Below are 22,072 nucleotides of genomic sequence, written 5' to 3'. Positions count from 1 at the left end.
TGCCAAATAATTTAAAGTAATAACATTTCATATAAAGGAAGAATTTCTTGCCTTCTAAGATCAATCGACAATTTATTTCCACTTGCTATTCAGTATTTAAGGATATTCCAAAAACCCATTCCATCCCCCCATTTTTTATTACTATTAATGTTAATATACATAAAAATCGTAGAAAAAATAATAAATTACAACAATGGCAATTAAATTGCTAGTTTAGCTAAATGATAGAATATATAAGAAATAAAAGTAAAAACTTCGGGGGGAGTGGGGGGAGGGGTCTGTACACTGTTTTGGGACAAATTTTTCAAAATTTACATATTTCTAATCCAAAAACTTATTTAAATGAAATTCAATGGCATAGTTGTTCCGTTCCAAGTCTATATTAATGGTACATTTATGCCAAATTTTATTTAAATCTGAGATTATAGGTGATTTTGTTTTAAAATTATTAATTTGACATGGAATAATCCTAGCCTAACAATGAAAAAATCATCAATATATAAATAAATCTCTTTCTATTAAAAATTAGCTTTACCATAGGAAAAATTAAAAGAATTTGAATTGTAATCAGCATCAATGCTCTGCAGCGCTGTCTGTGATGGTGGCTGTTCAATAATGAAACTTGGACTGCCTACAGCAACATCAGGTGAGCTCTCTCTTTTCAGCAACATGTGGGTTTCCAATAAAGTTCCTGGATTCTCTTGATCAGATGTTTTGTTGAGATCTGAGGCAGAAGCATCAAGACAATTATTTGAGGAAGTAACAGGGGTGGTGGGAGTTGAGATCAAGACTGTCTGAAAACCACCCGACATTCTACATCCAAAATGCAGCTACATAGGAAGTTGCAAACAGACAAACACTATCTGGCATCATGTTCTTCCTCTTGGAGTCATGCAAATACTGGAAGTGGGAGGTTAAATTTTGGACTGCCTTCATTATTCTGTAAATGTCTATCCAATGGCAGCTGCTATTAGTTCGCTGATGTTTCTAAAAGTAAAATGATAAAACATAAAATGCTATCTAATCAAAAACAACAACAAAATCTTGTATCAATACATATTAGAGTCAGCAAAGAAATACAAAGTTTCCAATATTTTATTATTTCCAATATGCTCTATTCTTAGTTAGCTTGAGTGAAATTAAAAATTCTTCATTAATTATTAGGAGTTAATCTATAATAACAGATTAAACACTATTACAGGTACTTAACAAGTATGTATACATACGTTTAAAAGTAACAGTTGTATTAAGAGCACACAATATTATGGTGATATAGAACTATAATTATACATTAAAACTAATCTTTTACAATATATAATATTTCAAGTAAAAGAAAATTTTTATTTCAAAAAATATTATATTAATAACACTTTGTGAAATAAATTTAAAAAAATTGAAATTTAACAATCATAATCCATATTGATTTTTACAGCATCTGTTCAATAATAAAATATGTAAGGACATAATATGATTAACAATATAAATAAATATATGAAATATATGAAATATGCCTTTAAGACAAAATGATGGACAATAGAAAAAAAGAACCCAAAGGAAATTTACTATATAATTTAAGCATGGAAAGAGTTTATTTGATATCCAACATCAAACTCAGTTAGATACATTGTAATTCAATAGTTAATAAAAACAAAGGAATATCTAGAATGCAGCAAATAATTAATCACCCTTCTTTACCAATTATTCTCATGTATTATCAAATTCTAACAGAATGTGACTGAATTCAAATGTAGTGCTTGCAAAACAGTAATGAAGAAAATAAATAAATACAACAGCTCGACTAGAAATCCTAGATTATACTGTCTGCAAGATCAAAATCAGATTTTGAAGAATATTTATCAGAAATGCCTCAATGTTATGATAAAATAATTTCAAATTCTCTAATTACTTTAAAAATATGAAAATTTTTATCAGAACTTCTATTATTTACAAACAATAAGATTTTTTTAAAAAAAAACTTTTTTTTTTTACTTAAATTCATTCTAAATTAAAATTGATTTACTTATACACCTTAATAAAGCTTCTGGTTGTTCTGAATAAGTTACTGTAAATAAACATACAAGTTTAATGAAGTGCAAATAATCATTTAAATAAAAGTTAAATATATAAATTATTTAAGTAAAATGAAATTCTAAATTACCAAATAAATTTTTTCTACAACTATGTATCTATATACAGAAAAGATTATTTAATCATTAATACTATCATTCCTATTGAACAGATATTATTGATACTTTAAGTTTTATTTATTTGTCTAATAATTGCCAGTTGCAATGTTCAATTAAATTTGAAGTCAAACATTAAAGTTATAAAAACTAATATAAAAAATTAATTGGAGATGATTTCTAAAAATCTTTTTCAGTTATAATCAATCAAATCTAAATTACAAATAAAGTTATGATTGATAGGAAAATGTTCTATATTGTAATATTAGTCCAGTAACTTTAGAATTTTTCTTCAGAAATATTTAAGCTAAGATTTTTCTTCACGGATAATTTATTTATGTCATTTTAAATGATAACCAAAACCACCCTGCCTTCATAATAACCCCACCTTCTGTAGTATGCTTCCCTATTTTTTGAAGGGTCAATAAGAAAATTATATTTCAGCAACTAAGCATAAACTAGTGACCACAGATTTTCTGCTGTGAAAAAAAAAGTTTCACTGCTTTAATCACTTCAGTAAGGATCCAGTATGTTCAAATTCACTGAGAGAAGGTGCCTTTTGGCTTGTAGGTGGAAAAAAGTGAAGTGAAATAAGGTATTTTCCCTTTTCCTAAATTATTCAAAAATGGCACATCCAATTCTAAAAATGGTTACCCAAAAAGTTATAAAGCATAAAATGAAATACAAAACATCATACATATTTTTTACAGAATTATAAGTAATAGTTCTTATTAAAAATGTTTATTAATTTTTTTTAAAAAATTTTCAAGGAACATCTAAATGAAGAAACATGCAGTGATATAAGTTGTCCAATAATTGTCCTATGCAAATATATATATACAGGGTGGTTATAATTAAAGTTACCCTGTTTAGACCTACGTAGTGAACGCTCTAGTGGAAGGATCATGAGGAAAAGAAATCTGCAATAAAAAAAATTAGTTCAAATTTCGGCCGATAGATGGCGGTACGATAAAGGCCGTTATGCAAATTTAGAGTAGTTTAAAAAGCCAGTACTCACTGACGCAAAATCATTCATTTCATTTTCATTTTTATTTTCCATTCCTCTCCAGCCATGGAAGGAGACGGACGCAGCGAGAGCAGATGCTCAAGCAATGCATCAATGAGCAGCGAGTTTTCCAGAATGAGTAGTGAAAATAATCTTGAAAGCTCAACTAAATTCCTTAAATTTTATTATGAACATGGGAAAAAATAACCTTGAAAACACAACTCAATACCCTGATGACCGCGCTAAACTTATGAGATACAAGCTAAAAAAGTGGAACAGCCTGCCCACATGGACTTAGAAACCGAACAGTCCTTCCAACCGGTTGACAAAAGACATGCGGCAAAAAGAAAAAATTCCATAGAAAACCCAGACTTATCCACCAGCAATAAGTTTCAAATCCTGGAAGAGGAAACCGCGCACTCAAAAAAAGAAATTCCCCCGATTCATCTGAAGCTAACAGAAGGATACAACATAGTATTTATTGCAAGAAATAAATAGAAATTACCCCAACACTCACAATATCTACCACAACGGATTCATCAAAATCACCCCCAGCACCGATGCAGACAGATTGGGAATCCTTGAGTACCTAAGTGAAAAGAAGATTGAATACGTTTTGACTGAAGACCCTACTGAGAGACCTATGAAAATCATCGTCAAGGGACTGCCTATAAATCACGAGATGAAAGATCTAAAGCAAGAATTAGAAGCCTTACAATTCAACATAGGACGCCAGCTAAAAAATTACAGAAACAAGACTTACTACCCTATCTTCCTAGTGGAAATCAAGAAAACAGAAAATTTTAACAACATCTATAATATCACCCACCTGTCCTATATCAGAGTTAAAATAGAAACGTACAGAAGACCTGCCAAGGCTACGATGTGTTTTAGATGTGCTGGATTTCACCACAGCGCTAGGAATTGCAGGTGCAATCCGCGCTGCATTAAATGCAATGGTGATCACTCGACTAATGAATGCCCACAGAAAGAAAAAAATACAAGAGCCCATATGTATTAACTGCAAGAATACAGGACATCTGGCCTCCTGGAAAGGATGCCCTGCTCATCCAACAACAGCCCCATCGACACGAAACAGAAGAACATATGCAGACACACTCAGAAATAGGAAAAGTATCCCTCCAAAAGTCTCAGAAACAGCTCAAAATCCACCCGCATCCAGACAGAGCCCCCAACAAGAGTCGCCTGATCCTACCCCAACTTCAGAAGCCCACAGCCCTCTAACCAGTGTCTCAGAGATGAAAGAGTTAATCGAAGCTTTTAAAGAAATCAGAAAGCTACTACAAGAATTCCCCGGACTCCTATCAGCAGCAGCAAAATTAAAGGAAACTAAGTCTAAAGATGAAAGAAAGCTGATCCTCCTCAACGCACTTCTAGACTAAGTCCCTACTCACCCGCCCACCTCCCTTAAGCAAGCTCCTGATTCGCCCTCTTCAAACAATAGATTAATCACCACCCGGCGCCGAAAACTGCTAAGACACGCGAGTTCGCAAATTGTACAGACTAAAGGTGGGTTCAGACGAGGCTTATTATTGCGCGCAATAGAAGGTCACGCCTACTTCAGGAAAATCACGTGACTGCAACGGGACAATGGCAAATGGTTGTCCCGTCGGGACAACTATTAGCCATTGTCCCATCAACGTTGTCTCAACTGTTCACACGGGGACAATAGAAGGACAACAGTAGAGAGACAACGATTGCGCGCAATAAAAAGCCTCGTGTGAACCCACCTTATTTCTATGGCAAAGGATACCGACGTGCTCTGATTGGTCGATTTCTTTCGCACTTGCTGTAGCTACTGCAACCCTGTTGCATTGTTTTGTTTTCTACGTACTTTTTTGCTTGCCATTTTTCAAAATGGAGAAATTAAATCTTCTAGAGAAATACAATTATAAAATAATTGTGATTGATGAGAATAGAGCTATTTTTCGTATTTCAGATCTTGTAAATAAAGAATTAGCACAGGTAGAAATTCTTCTGTGAAGTATTATTAAAATAAGACTTGAAAATTAAGCTTTTATTTTACGGGAAATGATCGGCCAATTTTTTTATTAAATTTTCACGTTAAAATCATTACCATAAAATATTTATATGCAAATACAGTATATTTATTAAGATATTTAGTTGACATTAAACGGAATAGAAATCATTATAATTCCTATTGAATATTCATGCAAAATAAAATAACACAAGCAGATATTTATTTATTAATTTCGTATTCAAATTATTACCATAAGATGTCTATCTGCCAGTGGCCTATATTTGTTAAGATATTTAGATTCATATAGTTATTAACAATCTAATTATTAATCTTGATATTTGTTATTAACTTAATATTCAGATTTATAAATATATAAACAGTTTATACATTTCTTTTGAATACTTATTTCTTGCATTTCTTTAACACATATTTTAGGAATGGATTCAAGAATATCAACAAAGATCGGAAACAGTTTGGCACAGTTTTGCAAGGTTTGAGCCAAATAAGCGATAACTACACTATTATGAGTGCAAAACATTGCCAAGGCTTAAACCAATCAGAGCACGTCGGTATCCTTTGCCATAGAGTTAGTCTGTACAATTTGCGAACTCGCCTAAAGGTGGGTTCAGACGAGGCTTATTATTGCGCGCAATAGAAGGTCACGCCTACTTCAGGAAAATCACGTGACTGCAACGGGACAATGGCAAATGGTTGTCCCGTCGGGACAACTATTAGCCATTGTCCCGTCAACGTTGTCTCAACTGTTCACACGGGGACAATAGAGGGACAACAGTAGAGAGACAACGATTGCGCGCAATAAAAAGCCTCGTGTGAACCCACCTTAAGACACAGTCAACTTCACCCTCACCTGCACTCCTCCAGCAAGCCGTTCCTGTTTGGTCACCGCCTCCTGCCTTTCACTTTAGCAGCTCAAGCCTCATTTCTCAGTGCTACTTCAACCACCTAACACCAAGGACCATAGAAAGTCCCTGGCATTCATGTAAAGCCATGTTACTTTACTACCACTTCTAGCCACTACAGGAGATAGCTTCTCAGGAAGCGGGCTCTCCTTTAACCACCACCATTCTCTGCCGCAAAATCATTCTTCGCAATGCCGTTAGAGAAGAAAGGAAGAGCTTTACTGATAAAGTTGTTTTATCAGAACAGCAGTAATTTGTCAGCTCCACTACGAGAATATCGGCTCTTTCAAGACTTACGGAAAGGGCCTACGTCAAGGCAGGCTTTGAAAAAGATTGATTATTAAATTTGGAGAGTTGGGTGTGGTACAAGGAAGAGGACGGAAACGTATTTCAAATGAAACTGCGGAAGAAGTCGCTCTTGTTGTGGTCGAAAGAGCGTCCTATTCGGAATATTCTTCATTAAGTGCTCTAGCGGTGGCACGTGATTTGTCCCTCCCTTGGTCTACAGTACGAAAGATTCTTCAATCCATTCTAAATGATATCCATCAACTGCAAGCGCTGCATCCTGCAGACCCGGAGAAACGAAATCAATTCGCTAGAATTTTTTTTTGCCGGAAAGCCGTTGACAATTCATGGCCTTGGAACATTTTGTGGTCGGACGAGGCTCATTTTACCCTAGACGGAGCAGTTAATACTCAGAACTGTCGTATATGGGGTATTGCAAGTCCTAATGATGTGCATGAACAGTCTCTACATCCTGATTACATTACTGTATGGTGTGGTTTTACTGCTTTCTCATTCTTGGTCTTTTTTTTTGTTGAGGAGAACACTCTTCATGGCCTTCAAAGGTGTTCCGTTACGGGTGCCCTTTAAGCGACCTTCTTCAGCAGCAAGTCATTCCTGCGTTACAAAAACGAGAATGCTTAGGGACTACTGTCTTCATGTAAGATGGTGCACTACTTCACATTGCTCGATCAGCAACGGTATTGCTTCGCTCCCACTTTGAAGATCAACGGGTAATTTCAAGAAGTTTTCCAACTGCCTGGCCTCCGCGTTCTCTGGACTTGAATCCCTATGATTTCTGGTTGTGGGGATTCCTGAACGATCGTGTATATGGAGGACATTGCATGAATTGAAAGCAAGCATAAGACGTCATGTTGCTGCAATTGATCGAGAAGCCACTTCGTACCACTGTCGAACACGCCATAATACGCTAGAACGTGTGCTTGACATTGACATAAATAGAATGCACATTGAATATATATTGTAATTAAATAAAGTTTTTAAGTTCCAAATTGTGTTTTTGTTTTTCGTGCAAAGCCTTCTCACCTGGCGGTTGAAATTTGAACTAATTTTTTTTTATTGCAGATTTTTGTTCCCCATGATCTATACATCCTAAGTATCAAGTTTCTTTGACATCCTTCCACTAGAGCGGACACTATGTAGGTCTAAACAGGATAACTTTAATTATAACTACCCTGTATTTATATATATATATATATATATATATATATATATATATTGATGCACCAAAGTCAGAGCACTTCTAATGCATGAAAGTTTAATATTCCAACTAGTTTGGGTACTATTTAATTGATTACAGTTCAAAATTATGAAATCCATATCCAAACAGTTTATATGTAGTTTCTAAATAGGATTTTGATATCAACTATTTTAAATAGTACCTTGTAAACTTATTAAATTTGGTATTGTTTTTTTTAAAACTTGAATGGGGGAGAGGGGAAGAAAGAAAGAAAAGTCAGTGTATGAAATCAAAATTCGCTAACACTCTGTTGTAGGCTTTTAGAAATATTTTATTTAGGGTGTGGGAGGTGAAAAAGAAAACTGCTTTTTCAAGCTCAATAAATAGGTCATTTTATAAATATTTTTTAATACTGAATTTTATGAAATAAGCTCTATTTTGACATGACCATTATTTTATATATTACAAGGATTTATTACGATTTTTTTATAACAGAAAAATGTACACTTTTATGCATATTCCAATCTAATAACTGATCAATATACTTTTGAAATAATTTTAACTAATCAATCTACTTTTGTAAATAGCATTAACTGTGAAAACTTCCTGCTTTACAGTCACAATCATATTTTCATCAAATAAAATCTCAGTTGGTGATGCGTTGGAACATCCTCAAAAATGTTCCATGTTTTTAACGTTTTTTTTAAAGATCACTATATCCATCAAATACAAATACAGATTTTTGGCCACAGTTTTTTTTTTTTTTTTCATATTTTATATATGGATCACAAATTTTCATGAAAGAACCATTTTGATACCATAGTATACAAAGAAGAAGGAATCCTGCATTAATGAATAGTTTGCAGATCCAAAATAAGGATGAATAAAGGATCCTTATTCAAAAATTTCCATTACCACAGATGGAGTGTGCTGAAATTATTCAATAAGAAAGAATTTTTAGTTTTGTTCATTCTAGTTTCATCTAAAAGTTCACCAGATAAAAAGTCAATTGAAAATTTTAATACACAGAGATTGCTGTTTTATCTTTTGATTGCATTTTTTGTTGAAATAATAGCATCATGGACCATCACATGAGTATTCATTGTTTGAAGAGAAAGAACTCAATGTATATCAGAATATTTTAAGTCATGGGAATTTTCACCAACTTTTTCATGTATCATAGTTACTCCAGAGATCAAAGTAGTTTGTAGCATTTTACATTAGCTGCCATCCCTCTTGTTTAAGACATAATCACACTTGAAAAACACTAACTTCACTGTTTTCATATTCACTTGAAAAAAAGTTGTAGATATAAAAACACTTTGATACATTCTTGAGTTTTTATTCCATATTTCTTGATCCCTATTTGAAATTTTTTTTGAAAGTCCTTTAAAAATGTTGAATGCTCTTAATAACACAAAGTTCTTTTATACTCTTTCCATGTACAGTGACATTTTCATGCAGATCATAGTGCTCAATGAAACCAATGCTGGTGTCTAATTTCTGGAAACAACGTTTTCTGATATTCAGTGTTAGTTTTTTTTTTTTTTTCATATATAATCTCATTTAGATATTAAACAAAATTATTTTAGCATGATATAATCTTAGTATTCATATTATTAAGAATTTTATACGCTGCAGTTACTTTTTATTCACCATTTTTAGAAATTTTTGTGCTGTTTTTGAATACATTAGGAAAAGTTGATAAACATCTAATTTCAATTCAGTTTTTCCATCTAGAATTGAAAGTTTACCTCTCACTAGAGAAAAAAACTGGAACAGTCATACGGGATCATACTATGCCCAGATTTCTCGAATACAATTTTCCAACTCCTCCTTCACCCCAAAAAATAATAGAGAAATATACTGAAGAAAAATTGAGACATAATAATAATTTCAAATAAAATAAAAATAAAGTATTTTTGAAGAAAAATATTTTTTCAACAAAAATTCAGAAGAAACAATGTTTTTCTTTTTTTAACAGAGTGTGTGGTGAGAAACTGCTGCAAAAATTAAGTACTTTTAAGCACTTTTTAAGCAACTTAGCCCCCAAAATTTAGCACCTTTGTAAAGTATGCATACATAAACTATGTATTTTCTAAGCATATCATTCTTTCTTTTTTTTTTTCTTTCTTTCTGTTTTATAATAATGCACAATTTTTAGTGAAAAAATTATTAAAAATTAATTTTAGATGCTTATTTTTAAATTTTAATATTTATTTCTGTATTTGCACAACATCTTCTATTGTAAAATTATGTCTTTTTAGATTTGATAAAAGCATAAAAATGAAAAAAAGACTATTAATACCAAAAGTCAACTTTTATAAGATTAATAGTAAAGATCTGTGAGCCTTTTTAACATTTCTTAAAACTAAAATATCAGATAGATACAGTATTTCTGAAATTGTCGATAGTGATGTAGAAGCTCAGCATGACCACAAATTTTGTATTTGATTTTTATATAAGTAATAACAATTAAGATCCAACATGGATTGGAAAAAGTAAATTTCAATTTCTTCCTGCACTGACTCATTCTATCAAGTAATTTTATTTGCAATCTTATAAAGCTAAGAACTAAAGCATTCTTATGACTATCCTCATACGCATGGCAAAACTGCCATGAAATTGATGATAGAACAATGCCATGTTCTAAATAAGTTTTTAGAATCATTTTTAATAGAAAATAATAGCAGCATTCACAAATGATCAGACTAAAAAGAAATTGTCTTATTGCCTCTTATTTCTAAAGTGTAGTAAAAGTCTTTTTTGAAAGTTTAATGTTCCTAAAATTTAATGAAAACCTGCTTTTTAACCTAAAAGAAAATATTCTTACTTAAAAAAAGTACAGAAGAAATGTTATATATATTTTACGAAGAAGTGAAAATGCTTTCACAAGTGACAGTTTTCATAAATAACAGAAACAAATTAATAAAGTAAAAAAAAAAAAAAAAGCTCTGTAGTTAGAAGCAAAATAGATATAAATCAGCCAAAGTGTCTTCCCAAAACTTTCTTGCATATTGCCAGGAAATGCCTTATGAGGCATTACCGTACAATTAATTATGGAATATTAACTCTATGTGGGAATTAAATATTTTTACTGATTCTATTTATCATGTGATTGTTGGCAAGTGTTTTAGGATTAATCTCTGCAGACGGTTCAAGTATCCTAAAGCGAATTTGCGCTTTAGACAAGACAACATCTTGTTGGATTTGGATCAAAATTTGGCAGATGTTTATACAAAAGATATTAAATCTGCGTACCAAACGATCTAGCTATCTTCATTTTGTAATTACTATGTTAACTTATATTCGAACAGCCGAATTAGTAAACAGATTTCCTCTGTTGTCGCTGAAAACTTGATCGAAATATGCAAGTTTGATGTGAAGATTATGTACCAAATTTCATCCATCTAGCTCAAAGAGTTTTTGCGCTATCTTTGTCAAAGGCAGACCCTTTTTTAAAAATGTGTATTCGAATTCAAGGAGGTATAAAAATGGAGATTCATTAAAATATCATGAATTTTTTGACGATTGCAATATTTTCTCTAAATTTTGTAGAACAGAAAGTAAAACTGCCAATTGAAGCATTTAAAAAAAGTCTTTCTTGAAACCAGCTCAAGACAATATAGAGCATTGCTTCAAAATTTAACAAATGAAGAATTTTATTCAATGAACATGCTATAATTTTTTTAAAAATTTAAATAACAGCAAAGAAAGCATTTTACCTCCTTTTACTACAATTTTAACAGCTGTGGAATATGATTCAAAGATTAGAGAAAGCAATATTATTTTGAGTTTCATTATAATAAAACTCTTAGTTGTAAACTGTGTCCAAACTAATTTCTCAAAAATTATTTTTAAAAAATAAATTACACTCAACCAAGCAAATTTTTTATTTATTTATATTATTTTTAACCGTTAGAACGGTGTTAAAATAATTTTTATGCGATAATATGCTTTGAAGTTATGATAAAAACACATTAAAATTCTGTTTTTGAATTAAGTTTGAATTAAAAGTTTGAGAAAGCTGTTCTTAGTGAACCTCTAATACCCCAAAAATAATTTCCCAAATTTCATGCTTCTAACTTTAATGGCTTTATGCTGGGCGTTGCTCAGATCAAGATTTTATATATAAAAATAGATTTCATTGGGGAAAAAATTTCAATAAAAGTTATAAAAAAAAAAAGAATCATTATAAAATCTCAATCTTGAAAAAAAAAATTGTACCCCCTTTTTATTTCTTTAAAAATATTTAAGTAACAGATCCAACAGTTTCTTTTTTTCTTTACCAAAACAAATTAGGAAAGATTATTCCAACGGATAGAAATGTTGTGGACATTAAAAAAAATATTGCAAAAGATATCATGATCATTGAAAATTTAAGGTTTCAAGTTATAATTCCATCATACTGGATTTTATGTGATCGACTAATGTAACTTCCTACCGCAATTAATTACAATTCAATACATGTAGTAGGCCGTTCAAGCATTTGCTTCAAACTGAAACAGTAATGACAATAATGATTGAATACGTTAGTGGTTTTAAAGCAGATTTTTCCATGTCTGATATATTGTTTTGGTGCATCAAATTCATCCTATTATTTTCATATTTTTCATTGATCAGACCATATCTTTCTTTAACAACACATAAAAATTTAAATATATATGTACCAGGCATAACTTAAATTAATTCTTCAACATCTAAAGCATTAAAAATTGAATGTTTTTCAATTAACGATAAATATGGCATAGTACACATTTCGTACTGCTCCTTCCATATAACTATTCCAGCATTTTACTAAATGGCAATGTACATTGTAGACAAAAAAAAAAAAAAAAAAAAAAAAAAAAGGAGCAAAAAAAAAAGGAAAGCGGAACAAAAAAGAATTGTTAAGCGTTATCTTAAGATGTACTGGAACACTTGGAATACTTCAATACTTCTTTGAATTCTTCCCCTTTGCTGGTTTCCTTTTTTTGATACATCTGGAAAACAAGCCTTCATGACCACGGTTATCTTGTGGGGAAACAAAGCAAAATAAAAAGCTTTCTTCATCTTCACAAGACAATTAAGCACTTTTTAAGGACCTTTTTTGAAAATTAAACACTTTTAAGGTGCTTAAAAATGGTTTTCAAATTTAAGCACTTTTCATGATGCTACACACTCTGTTTAAGCTAAACTTACTGGACTATATTTTAAGGTTTCTGGTATTTAGACAAAGAATAATATTTTATTTAAAATTATTTTTATATTAAAAGCAATATATAATTAAAAATGTGTTCACTTATATTTATGTTAGGATTCCATTGAATGCTAACATTAAATTTATTTTTATTTTTTTCCTTATGATACTTATAGCAGGCAACCTGAATGAACATGTGACAGCATAACCTTTATGCTATAAGTTTTTCAAATCTTACTAAGGTATAAAGAAGGTAAAATGAAATGAAATATGAGATTACTAAGTAAAACTGCATGATGAACTAGTAGATATATAAAAGTTTACTCCTCCAAGTCTTAAATTACTAATAAAGATATATATTTTATAATAAATATTATAAAATATATTGTTTTATCAAAATCTTATCATAAGCCCTGATGCTGAAAAATTGGTACTTGTCAGTTGTAATGGCGACCAAAAAGCACTAAGAAATTTTTGTACCAATTTGGCGATTTTAATCATCAAATTATATAACATGTAATTTGCACATTCAAAATTTTTTTTATAATAAATACAATGCACCTGAGTATATTTTTATAATTTGACAAAAAATTTTCTTAGCGCTTTTTGGTCCAACCTTATAGCCGAATTGTATCAAAAATTTTTTTACGGGTAATTATTTATATAGAAAGAAATATTTTCATTGTGAATAAAAAAAACAGCTGTGTGCAAGCTTGTTGTCCCCCCTCTCCTTTAAAGATTAGTGAAATAGAGTGCCTACAGAAACAATAAGAACAAGAATTCTAAGAAACATGAAAACTATTTTTGGCAATACAAGTCAATTATTTTAACAATAAATGTTATTAAGGTTTTTGCTGACAATTTTAAAACAGTTCAATAATTAACTATTATTTTTTTTTGCATTAATACCAGAATTACATCTTGCAGCATGAATATAAAAATAATGTGATTATAGCACCTAATAATATACTTTATCAAACAAAACAAATGTTGTTAAAATATTAAAAATCTTTTTCTAAAAGAAATTATTTGCTGAAATAAAAAAAAAAAAAAACCTTATGTTTTCATACATTAATAAGATTTTTCTTTGCAGTTATTATTGCAAATAATGTCAGATGTAAGATATTAATTCAAAAATAATAACATCAGTAACAAATAACAAATGCATGCCTATTACAGCTAAAATATAATATATATATATATATATATATATATATATATATATATATATATAATCCATTTTAAAATTGAAACATCAATTATTAAAATTAAAAAAAAAATAATTGGCTTAAAATAACCAGTCCAGCTTAAAATAACCAGTAAGTGAATTTAAAAGCTTCTGTTTTGCACAATTTTGTGGCTTGTTATTCTTCCATAAGTATTTATACTCTTTTTTAAGTTGGCTAATAATGATTTTTTTATTTATTTTCTTTCCATTCATTTCTCTTCTTTATACTATTCATATTTGGCTTGTAAATTCCTTCCATTTAAAATCAATTGTTTTGACAATTAAAAAGCATTTATTCTACTATTTGCATGATTTCTGTCACTAAATGTTTGTTCTTCTATATTCTCCCACTAACAACCTTTATTGATTGAAAATTCTCACTCAACATTAATGATGACAAGAAAAAGTATCATTATCATTTTTAACAATGACATATTTCAAGATTTTGAGTTGCGAGCAGGTCTAAATAAAATTCATAACTCTTTGAAAAGTAAAAAACATCTTTATGAAAATTTTATTAAGGTAGCTATTAACAATGTTCATCAACTGATTACCTTTTTTTATTGTAATGAAATTCCAAAAAGTTGCCATAACCTTGAAAAAAAAAAAAAACTGAAACAAGTTATTGCTCTAATTGTTTTGGTGACATTAGAATTTGTCTGCTCAAAATGATAGCCTGAAATTACCAATAACATGTATGCTTAGTGCGAAATACTCTTGGCGGCCATGATGATTATTAGTTATTTTTATGAACTCTCGACTTTTCCCTGATTTCTCGATTCTGCCACCACCATGTAAAATATAGTCATCATTCTTCATAACTAAAAATTTTGAGACAATCATCTAAATGAATGTTCAATGCCAATAGATTGATATTGATAAATCTTGTCAACATTTAAAAAAAAATTTAATAGAGCATTTGTTAAAGAGGGGGTGGAATTATTATATTTTTATAAACCATAAAAAAATAGACTACTGCTACAAATTTTCATTCCGTAAAGTTTCAAACACAGAAATGTTCTTTTTCCTTTTTTATTTATCTAAAAGGGATAATTGACAAAACCATTTACTACTAATATTTATTATATTATCTCTTATTCTTTTGCAATTCTAGCAAATGTTTTAATAAAATAATCAAATGCAAACCTGAGAATATGAAATTCATTTTTTTTCTTGGTACTGATAAGAAAATTAAAAATTTTATACGAGTTAAAATTTAATATTTTATCAATACTATTTTGCAACAAAATTTAACAAAAAAACAAGTTTAAAAAAATTGTTTTCGAATTTAGCTTTATGAATAAATAAGCAAATTTACTGAATAATAATAAAATTAAAAATAGCAAAGAGAATTCAATAAAACGCAATTTATAATAGACTGCTTTATTTACACTGTTCCCAAAATAATAAATATAGAAAAAGCATTTCATTTTAATCATGTTATTTATAGATTATATTCCAATCTGGAATTAATTTAAACAATATACAGCATCAATCACAGCATGCAATAAAGAATAGGAAGAAGCAATAAAAAACATTTATGCACATCAAATTAAATGAACACCTTAAATAAAATTTCTAGCTCCTTACAAATGAAACAATTTATTGTTAAACTAGCTTTCAAAATAAGAAAACGAATTACTACTAAAAAAATTAACATATTAAGAACGTTTTAAATAATACAATTATAAATTAAAATACATATACTATTATATATATGTATATATATCAATGATCATATTTAATTTCAAGCAACTATTAAATTTCGCAAAAAACTTGGAAAATCATTTCACCTAGAAAATAGGTTTCAGATTAGCGCTCATTAGTTTCACTTTCACCCCTTATGTACTTTTTGCAAAATTTAATACAAATAAGAAAATCATAGTAACTTTGAGATAATAAACTTTGAAATTGCTTTTTCAACACAAAAGAAGCAATGTAGATTAGAATTTAAGTGATTACCAAATAATTTGAAGAAGAACTGTCATTTTTCTCAGGTTGCTTCAAACAACAATTATAGATAATAATAAATATCATACAAAGATTTTAAAAGAGAAAAAATTCGTCCAAATTTAATGATGAAGTAATAACAGCATATAACTTCAAAGGCAAAAGATAAGGAGTACAAAACACCCCATGCAATAAGAAAAGTATTTCATAATACTTCTAATATTTTTTTATTAATGACAACAAACCCCGTCAAAACATTGCATGTATGCGACTTCCAGATTTTTGCATGATACTTTTTGCATTTAATGCACCAACACGAAAAAAAAAATAGCAATAAGTTTTCACTCACTTTCAAATCCTTTGATCTGTATGTAAATAAACAAAATGCAACAAAAATCGAGTAACAACAACTGCTTTCCTCCATGAAGTCTAGTTGATGAGCATCAACATAAAGAGTATCCGAAATCTAGTTCCAAGGTCGTTTAGATTTTATTTTATTTTCAAAACTGATTTTATTTCCAGGTATTTTTTTTTCATTTTAGCTTGTACCGAAAACATCGGTTTTATGTTTCGAAAGTTTTTTCGCATCTAAAAACAAATATACATTTCATTAATTCACCCTCGAAATATGTACATGACGTCATAAAGTTCTCCCTCATCCTGCGGTAAATTCAGAAATGCAGTTAACTTTTTTTTTTGATTTTATATAACATGTAGCATACATATTATATAATTAAATATTATTACATTAATTTATATTTAAAATAGTTGGAATCCAGAAAATCTACAGCAAGATTATTTCGAAGTTTCAATTCTGTGTTACTTGACAGTGAACAAAAATGAAATTACTCCTTCAATTATTAGAGTAATTAGTAGGATTATAAAGCAAAAAAAACAAACTGAAAATGCATATATTATTTTTAAAATCCAGAGTGAGAATAAAAAAAAGAATTGATTGAAATACCTTGGAAGGGTTTTTCGTCTAGAGGACGGAAATAATTCAAAAGAATGTACTAACTTTCATTCCATTCTCAACTCAACATGAATCAAAGCTTCGTAAAATAAACTTTAGTTGGCAGGTTTTTTAAGGGAAATCCTTTTTTTTTTACTTCTGAAAAAGTCAAAAAGCATTTTCCGTTGTTTTTTCAATTCTTTTTGTTTCTATTTTCTATTCTTTAATTTTGAAACTCACCTTGAATTATTTCTAAAAATCAATTATACGTTTTTGATGTGTTAGCGGGAAATGACGTATACGTGATGTGGTGACGGAGTCAAACAAACGCACGTGAGATATCTGTGTATTATTGTGGTTGCGATATTATCAAAGTGCAAAAGTTAGTAGCTGTTCAAAATCATTTCAAACTTTTATTATTTTTATTTTGGAAATATATCGTAACGAAATTTTATATATTTTTTTAAACTTATATATAAACTGGTCCTTATGTATTATTTGTTTACTAGTCGCTTCGATTGGACACATAAGATACTTTTTCCTGCTTCCGTAACCCATTGTTCTCGGTAAAGATTAAATATTTTATTCGCCATCAACATTTGTGGATATCCTTTGGTGTCCGATATTCTGGAGTAAAATTTTGTGCTATTGAAATTAATAAGTATTTATTTTAATTTGTGAGCTATATTGTTATCTGATAATCGGGTCAGTGATAGCATATCAAAAATTGTTAGTCTTGTGTTTGCGGCTTTATTTAAGGAAATCCGTGAGAATTTTTTTTTTCCTTCTCCATTAACTTATAAATATTTAAAATTATTTTGAAAATGGTTTTTTAGTAATTAAAAAAATAAATCACTATTATCATTCTTCTCAACAGATAACCAAATTTCAAGTTGTCTAAATTATGGAGCAAGATCAAGGCGAAGCGGTAACTATTGTTACTGCTGAGGATCATACTTTTGAGCTTAGAGAAGATGTTCTAAATTCTGTTTTGATGAAAAATGATATCAAGGATAAGAAAATAGTTGTTGTGTCTGTTGCTGGTGCCTTCCGCAAAGGAAAATCCTTTTTATTGAACTTTATGTTGAGATATCTAGAATCACAGGTAAATTTGCTTTTCTAAAGTATTTTCTTTCATAAAAATTACAAATTATTCTTAACCAGTCTTGGTTTGAATTTTGAAACAAGTTTGAAGATGTTTTTTTTAATAGTAATTTTGCTGATGTTTGTGATAATCTTTGATTAAACAAATGAAAAATAATAGAAAATATTATTGATTAAAATAATTTTCTTTTTGCTCTAATGTAGAATCTTATTTCAGGAATATTGATTTATACATTATCCTGGTTCAAATGGAATAGTTTGCATAATATTATGATCACCCATTTAAAGATATACATAAATTATCACGAAGATAGTCTTATTATTTCAAATTAAAAGTTACTGTTAATTTTTTAGTGCAATATTCTTTTTCCATTGTTCTTCAAGAATAAATTTCAATTCGAAAATGAAAAATTCAGCAACCAAAAGTTTGCGATATATATATATATATATATAAGCTCCTTCGACTTTTTAATTATGTTTTATATAATATAAAAAAAGGCATAATACATTATAAGTTGATTGTTCCTTAAGCATTTAACACAATAGCCTTACTAATTTATATTCATTTTTTCTATATCTGATCATTAAATAATCATAACGCACACACATATATATTTATTAATAAAAATCATAAATCATAAAAAATCATAAATCATAAAAAAAAATTATTAATAAAATCATAACATGATTTAATTTATAATGATAATTATTTCTTTTGAAAATTTAAGTTTAGTTAAAATTTTTAACTAAACAATGAGTTTATACCGTCAGGATATTTATAATATATTTATAAAAGGCTTTGAACTATTATAATACACACACACATATATATATGAACATAGATATAATTCAGTGACCTTATCTTAGAGTTTTATTAAGGTCATTGAATTTCTTCTGATGTATTTAGCTTTATGAGACTTAAGAGAGAAGTCTAAAAAACATTTTATTCAAAATTATTAATAATTAGGATATTATTAAGAAATCACATGTAATATTTTCTGCTAGTTTAGAATTTAAAGACAAAATGGTATCATATTTAGCTTAATAATTAGGAAGTATTCACTTTGTCACTGATATGTTCATTTTTGTGCTTTTAAAAAGTTAACCTTTGTTCTATAATTGTAAATTGTAATTCTCATGTATGTTGATTAGTTAAGAATTGCTATTATAAAGTTTAAGAGAATATGCTACTGTTAATTGAAACAGTTATGTTTAATTTCAGCTTTTAATTTTTATTTATTTATTAGTTTTGTAATTGCAAATTTGAGTAGACAATAGAGTGGGAATTGCTTATCTTATAAGCAAAAGTGATTTGCATGTAAGCACTGTGAAACTGCAGCACACCTAATTTTGTTTCTTTATATGAATTTAATCTCTAATTAATTTTTTCTTTTAAAATTTCCAAGGAGTAAAGGGAGGGAGGAAATAAATTCCTTATCTGATTCTCTCCCCCCCCACCGCTGAGATTATACCTTTCTACAAAGAGGAAGAAAAATTCCTCTATCTACTGTAATTTAATACAATGCCATTTTATTCTTTTCCTTTTTTCCTGCATTCTTTAACTCTATATACATAATTACACCCTTTCTTTACATTGTTTTTAAATTGAAGGAAGTATTCCAGGAAGGAAATTCCAGAAGTGTATTACGTGGGTTATAAGAAATAAAGAACCTAAAATTTGAAAATAAATTGAAAAATGAAGGATAATTATTAATGAAGAAAAGAACAATTAAAAATAATTTATAGTTTAGTTTAAATGAAATTTCTTGCTATCCAAATGATTTTTTGATAATTTTATTTGCAAATATTAATGAAACTGACAAAAGCATTTTATAAATTTATTCATTTTCTTATAAAATTTAAAAGCCAAATCTTATTAAAAGCATAGTTTTTTCATTTTATGCTCAATTTTTTTTAAATACTTGTTTTTAGGACATCCAAATTTTGAAATATCTGTAGAAAAGACAATGAATTGAAAACAGTATGTTGTCTTTGGACAATGAACCTAAAAAGGCACAATTCACCATTGTTTTTTGCAATAAATTCATGTGGTGCTCTTATCCTTGAGTGCTTATGGAAATTGAGAAGTAACAAAGCTTTCTGAAATAATAATTGGATCTTTAAAGGCTCATGAAACTAATGTTATACAAAATTTTATTGGGCAAAAATAGTATCCATTTACTCAAATGTTTTTATTTGCTTTGTTTTATATCGAACTAGTAATTTTACTATTGAAAGGAAAGGGGGGAGGATCCCATAATTCTTGGTTGGAATGCTTTAAATTCAGTCTGTATATTTCTCTTACAAAAATTTTCTAACATATCCTTGTTTGTAAATGAACTAGCTCAACAGTTATAGTTTCTTTTGTTAAACATAGTAGTTTATTGTATTTGCATATACATTATTTGTGTTGGTGATTTGAATTTAACATTTTTATCATTTAAAAATCCAAAATAAAGTTATTTTTACTTCAAATTTTTGAATTAATTTTCTTAACCCTAACCCAAGCAAAAATATTTATTATTCTGTTAATAAAAATGAATTAAAAAACAATTTATAATTTTTAAAAAGATTTGCTGTGTAATATGATACAGATTTCTGTATACAAAATCAATGATTTAAATTTATATAGTCTTTTTATTGTTTGCTTTTGTGGAAAGATTTTTTTTTAGTAGTTTTGCAACTTACCCTTCCTCTCCTTCTTTGTCAGTCATTAATGAGCCTTAAGATGTAACTCTTGTTCATATTCACCATTTTGAATGCAGTGCATTCATACTTTATTTTAGAACACCAAGTTAATTGCAATAATAATAATAATAATAATAATAATAAATAAATAAATTCTCAAAAAGTGGTAAAATATGTTATTTAATTTCTTAGAAAAAGCTAATGTTGGGCTTAATATGAAATAAACAAGCACACCTTAGTAAACAATATTTACTAAGATGTTTCTTAAAAATTTGTTAGAATTTTATCTTATTTAATATTAAATGTTTTTCTATATATATATATATATATATATATATATATATATATATATATATATATATATATATATATATATATATTAAAGGAGAGAGGAATATTATTTTGAATTATTGGCTGAAAAATCATATTTGGGATTCTGTACTTAATCTGTTTAAAAAATAAATAATTAAATTAATTCAGGAAGCGAAAAAATAAGTTTGAAAGTAGTAAATTAACATTCAAATCATGAATAATTGATCATGTTTAATAAGGAGTTAATTGAATAAATTTTATTATTTTATTTGTTAAATTATTTGAATTGGTTTAAAAAAAATCAATAAATTGTTGCTTGTTTTATTTTAGGGGTCTCCCGATTGGCTTGGAGATGAGAAACAGCCTTTAAAAGGTTTTTCTTGGCGAGGAGGCTCCGAGAGAGATACAACTGGAATACTCATTTGGAACAAAGTTTTTCCTTTGACTTTGCCTTCTGGGGAAGAGGTAAAATAATTTTTATTAGTATTAATAAATTGGAAATATATCTCAAAAGAATTCATTGAGAAATTAGATGAATATAAAATGCTTTTGTAAATTTCTAATCATGGCATTGGTAATTAATTGATGTTAAAAATTGTTTCTCCAATTAATTTGCATTGTTTCAACTTTACATATGTCATGTTTTAAATACAGTTTTTTAATTTATTGATTAGAAAATACATAACATTATAAGGACTTTTTGTTAAAAATTTACTACATTTTAGTTAGAATATTTAAATAAGAGTTCAGTGAAATCCTCATGATTACCTTATAATGCTTTGTAATCTTATTTTATATTTAGAATAATAAAGAAAGCCAATGAAGCAATAACCCAGTTCAAACACTGGTCTGTTTTCGTCAATTTTTGCATCATGTAAAAATTATAACTTCTGTATATGTCATTAAGAATCAGCTACCATCCACACCACCCTCCATTCTTGGGGTAAATAAATAAAACTTTGCTGCATGTATTCTATATAGGAAAATAAAAAAGAGTTCCTCAACCCTAGTCTGAACTGATTTCAGAAATTTTTATTTCATATATCAGTTCATGGTCCTTAGATT

At 28.7% G+C, this 22,072-nt stretch overlaps 2 protein-coding genes across 3 annotated transcripts in view; one reads left to right on the top strand and one right to left on the bottom strand.

The window, feature by feature from the left end:
- LOC129985291 (uncharacterized) overlaps nt 1-16,592 on the bottom strand; it is a 50,345-nt gene extending 33,753 nt beyond the window's left edge. The window contains exons 1-2 of the mRNA XM_056095267.1: nt 16,301-16,592; nt 536-987 (exon numbers count right to left, since the gene is read on the bottom strand). Coding sequence (XP_055951242.1) covers nt 536-812 — 277 coding nt within the window. The 5' untranslated portion in view covers nt 813-987; nt 16,301-16,592. The remainder of the gene's footprint in view (nt 1-535; nt 988-16,300) is intronic.
- A 400-nt stretch (nt 16,593-16,992) lies between these two features.
- Nucleotides 16,993-22,072, top strand: part of LOC129983698 (atlastin-2-like) — a 32,775-nt gene continuing 27,695 nt past the window's right edge. Inside the window, exons 1-3 of one of the 2 annotated variants that reach the window (XM_056093285.1) lie at nt 16,993-17,285; nt 17,781-18,008; nt 21,338-21,472. In XM_056093285.1, the coding sequence (XP_055949260.1) occupies nt 17,808-18,008; nt 21,338-21,472 (336 nt within the window). In that variant the 5' untranslated portion in view covers nt 16,993-17,285; nt 17,781-17,807. Of the gene's footprint in view, nt 17,286-17,484; nt 17,670-17,780; nt 18,009-21,337; nt 21,473-22,072 lie in introns of those variants that run through there. The other variant, XM_056093286.1, reaches the window with a different exon arrangement.

Source organism: Argiope bruennichi, chromosome 9 (assembly GCF_947563725.1).
Source record: "Argiope bruennichi chromosome 9, qqArgBrue1.1, whole genome shotgun sequence".
Taxonomy (NCBI): Eukaryota; Metazoa; Arthropoda; class Arachnida; order Araneae; family Araneidae; genus Argiope; species Argiope bruennichi.
Note: the sequence above shows the minus strand (reverse complement) of the source record. Positions and strands in the feature narration are given on the sequence as shown.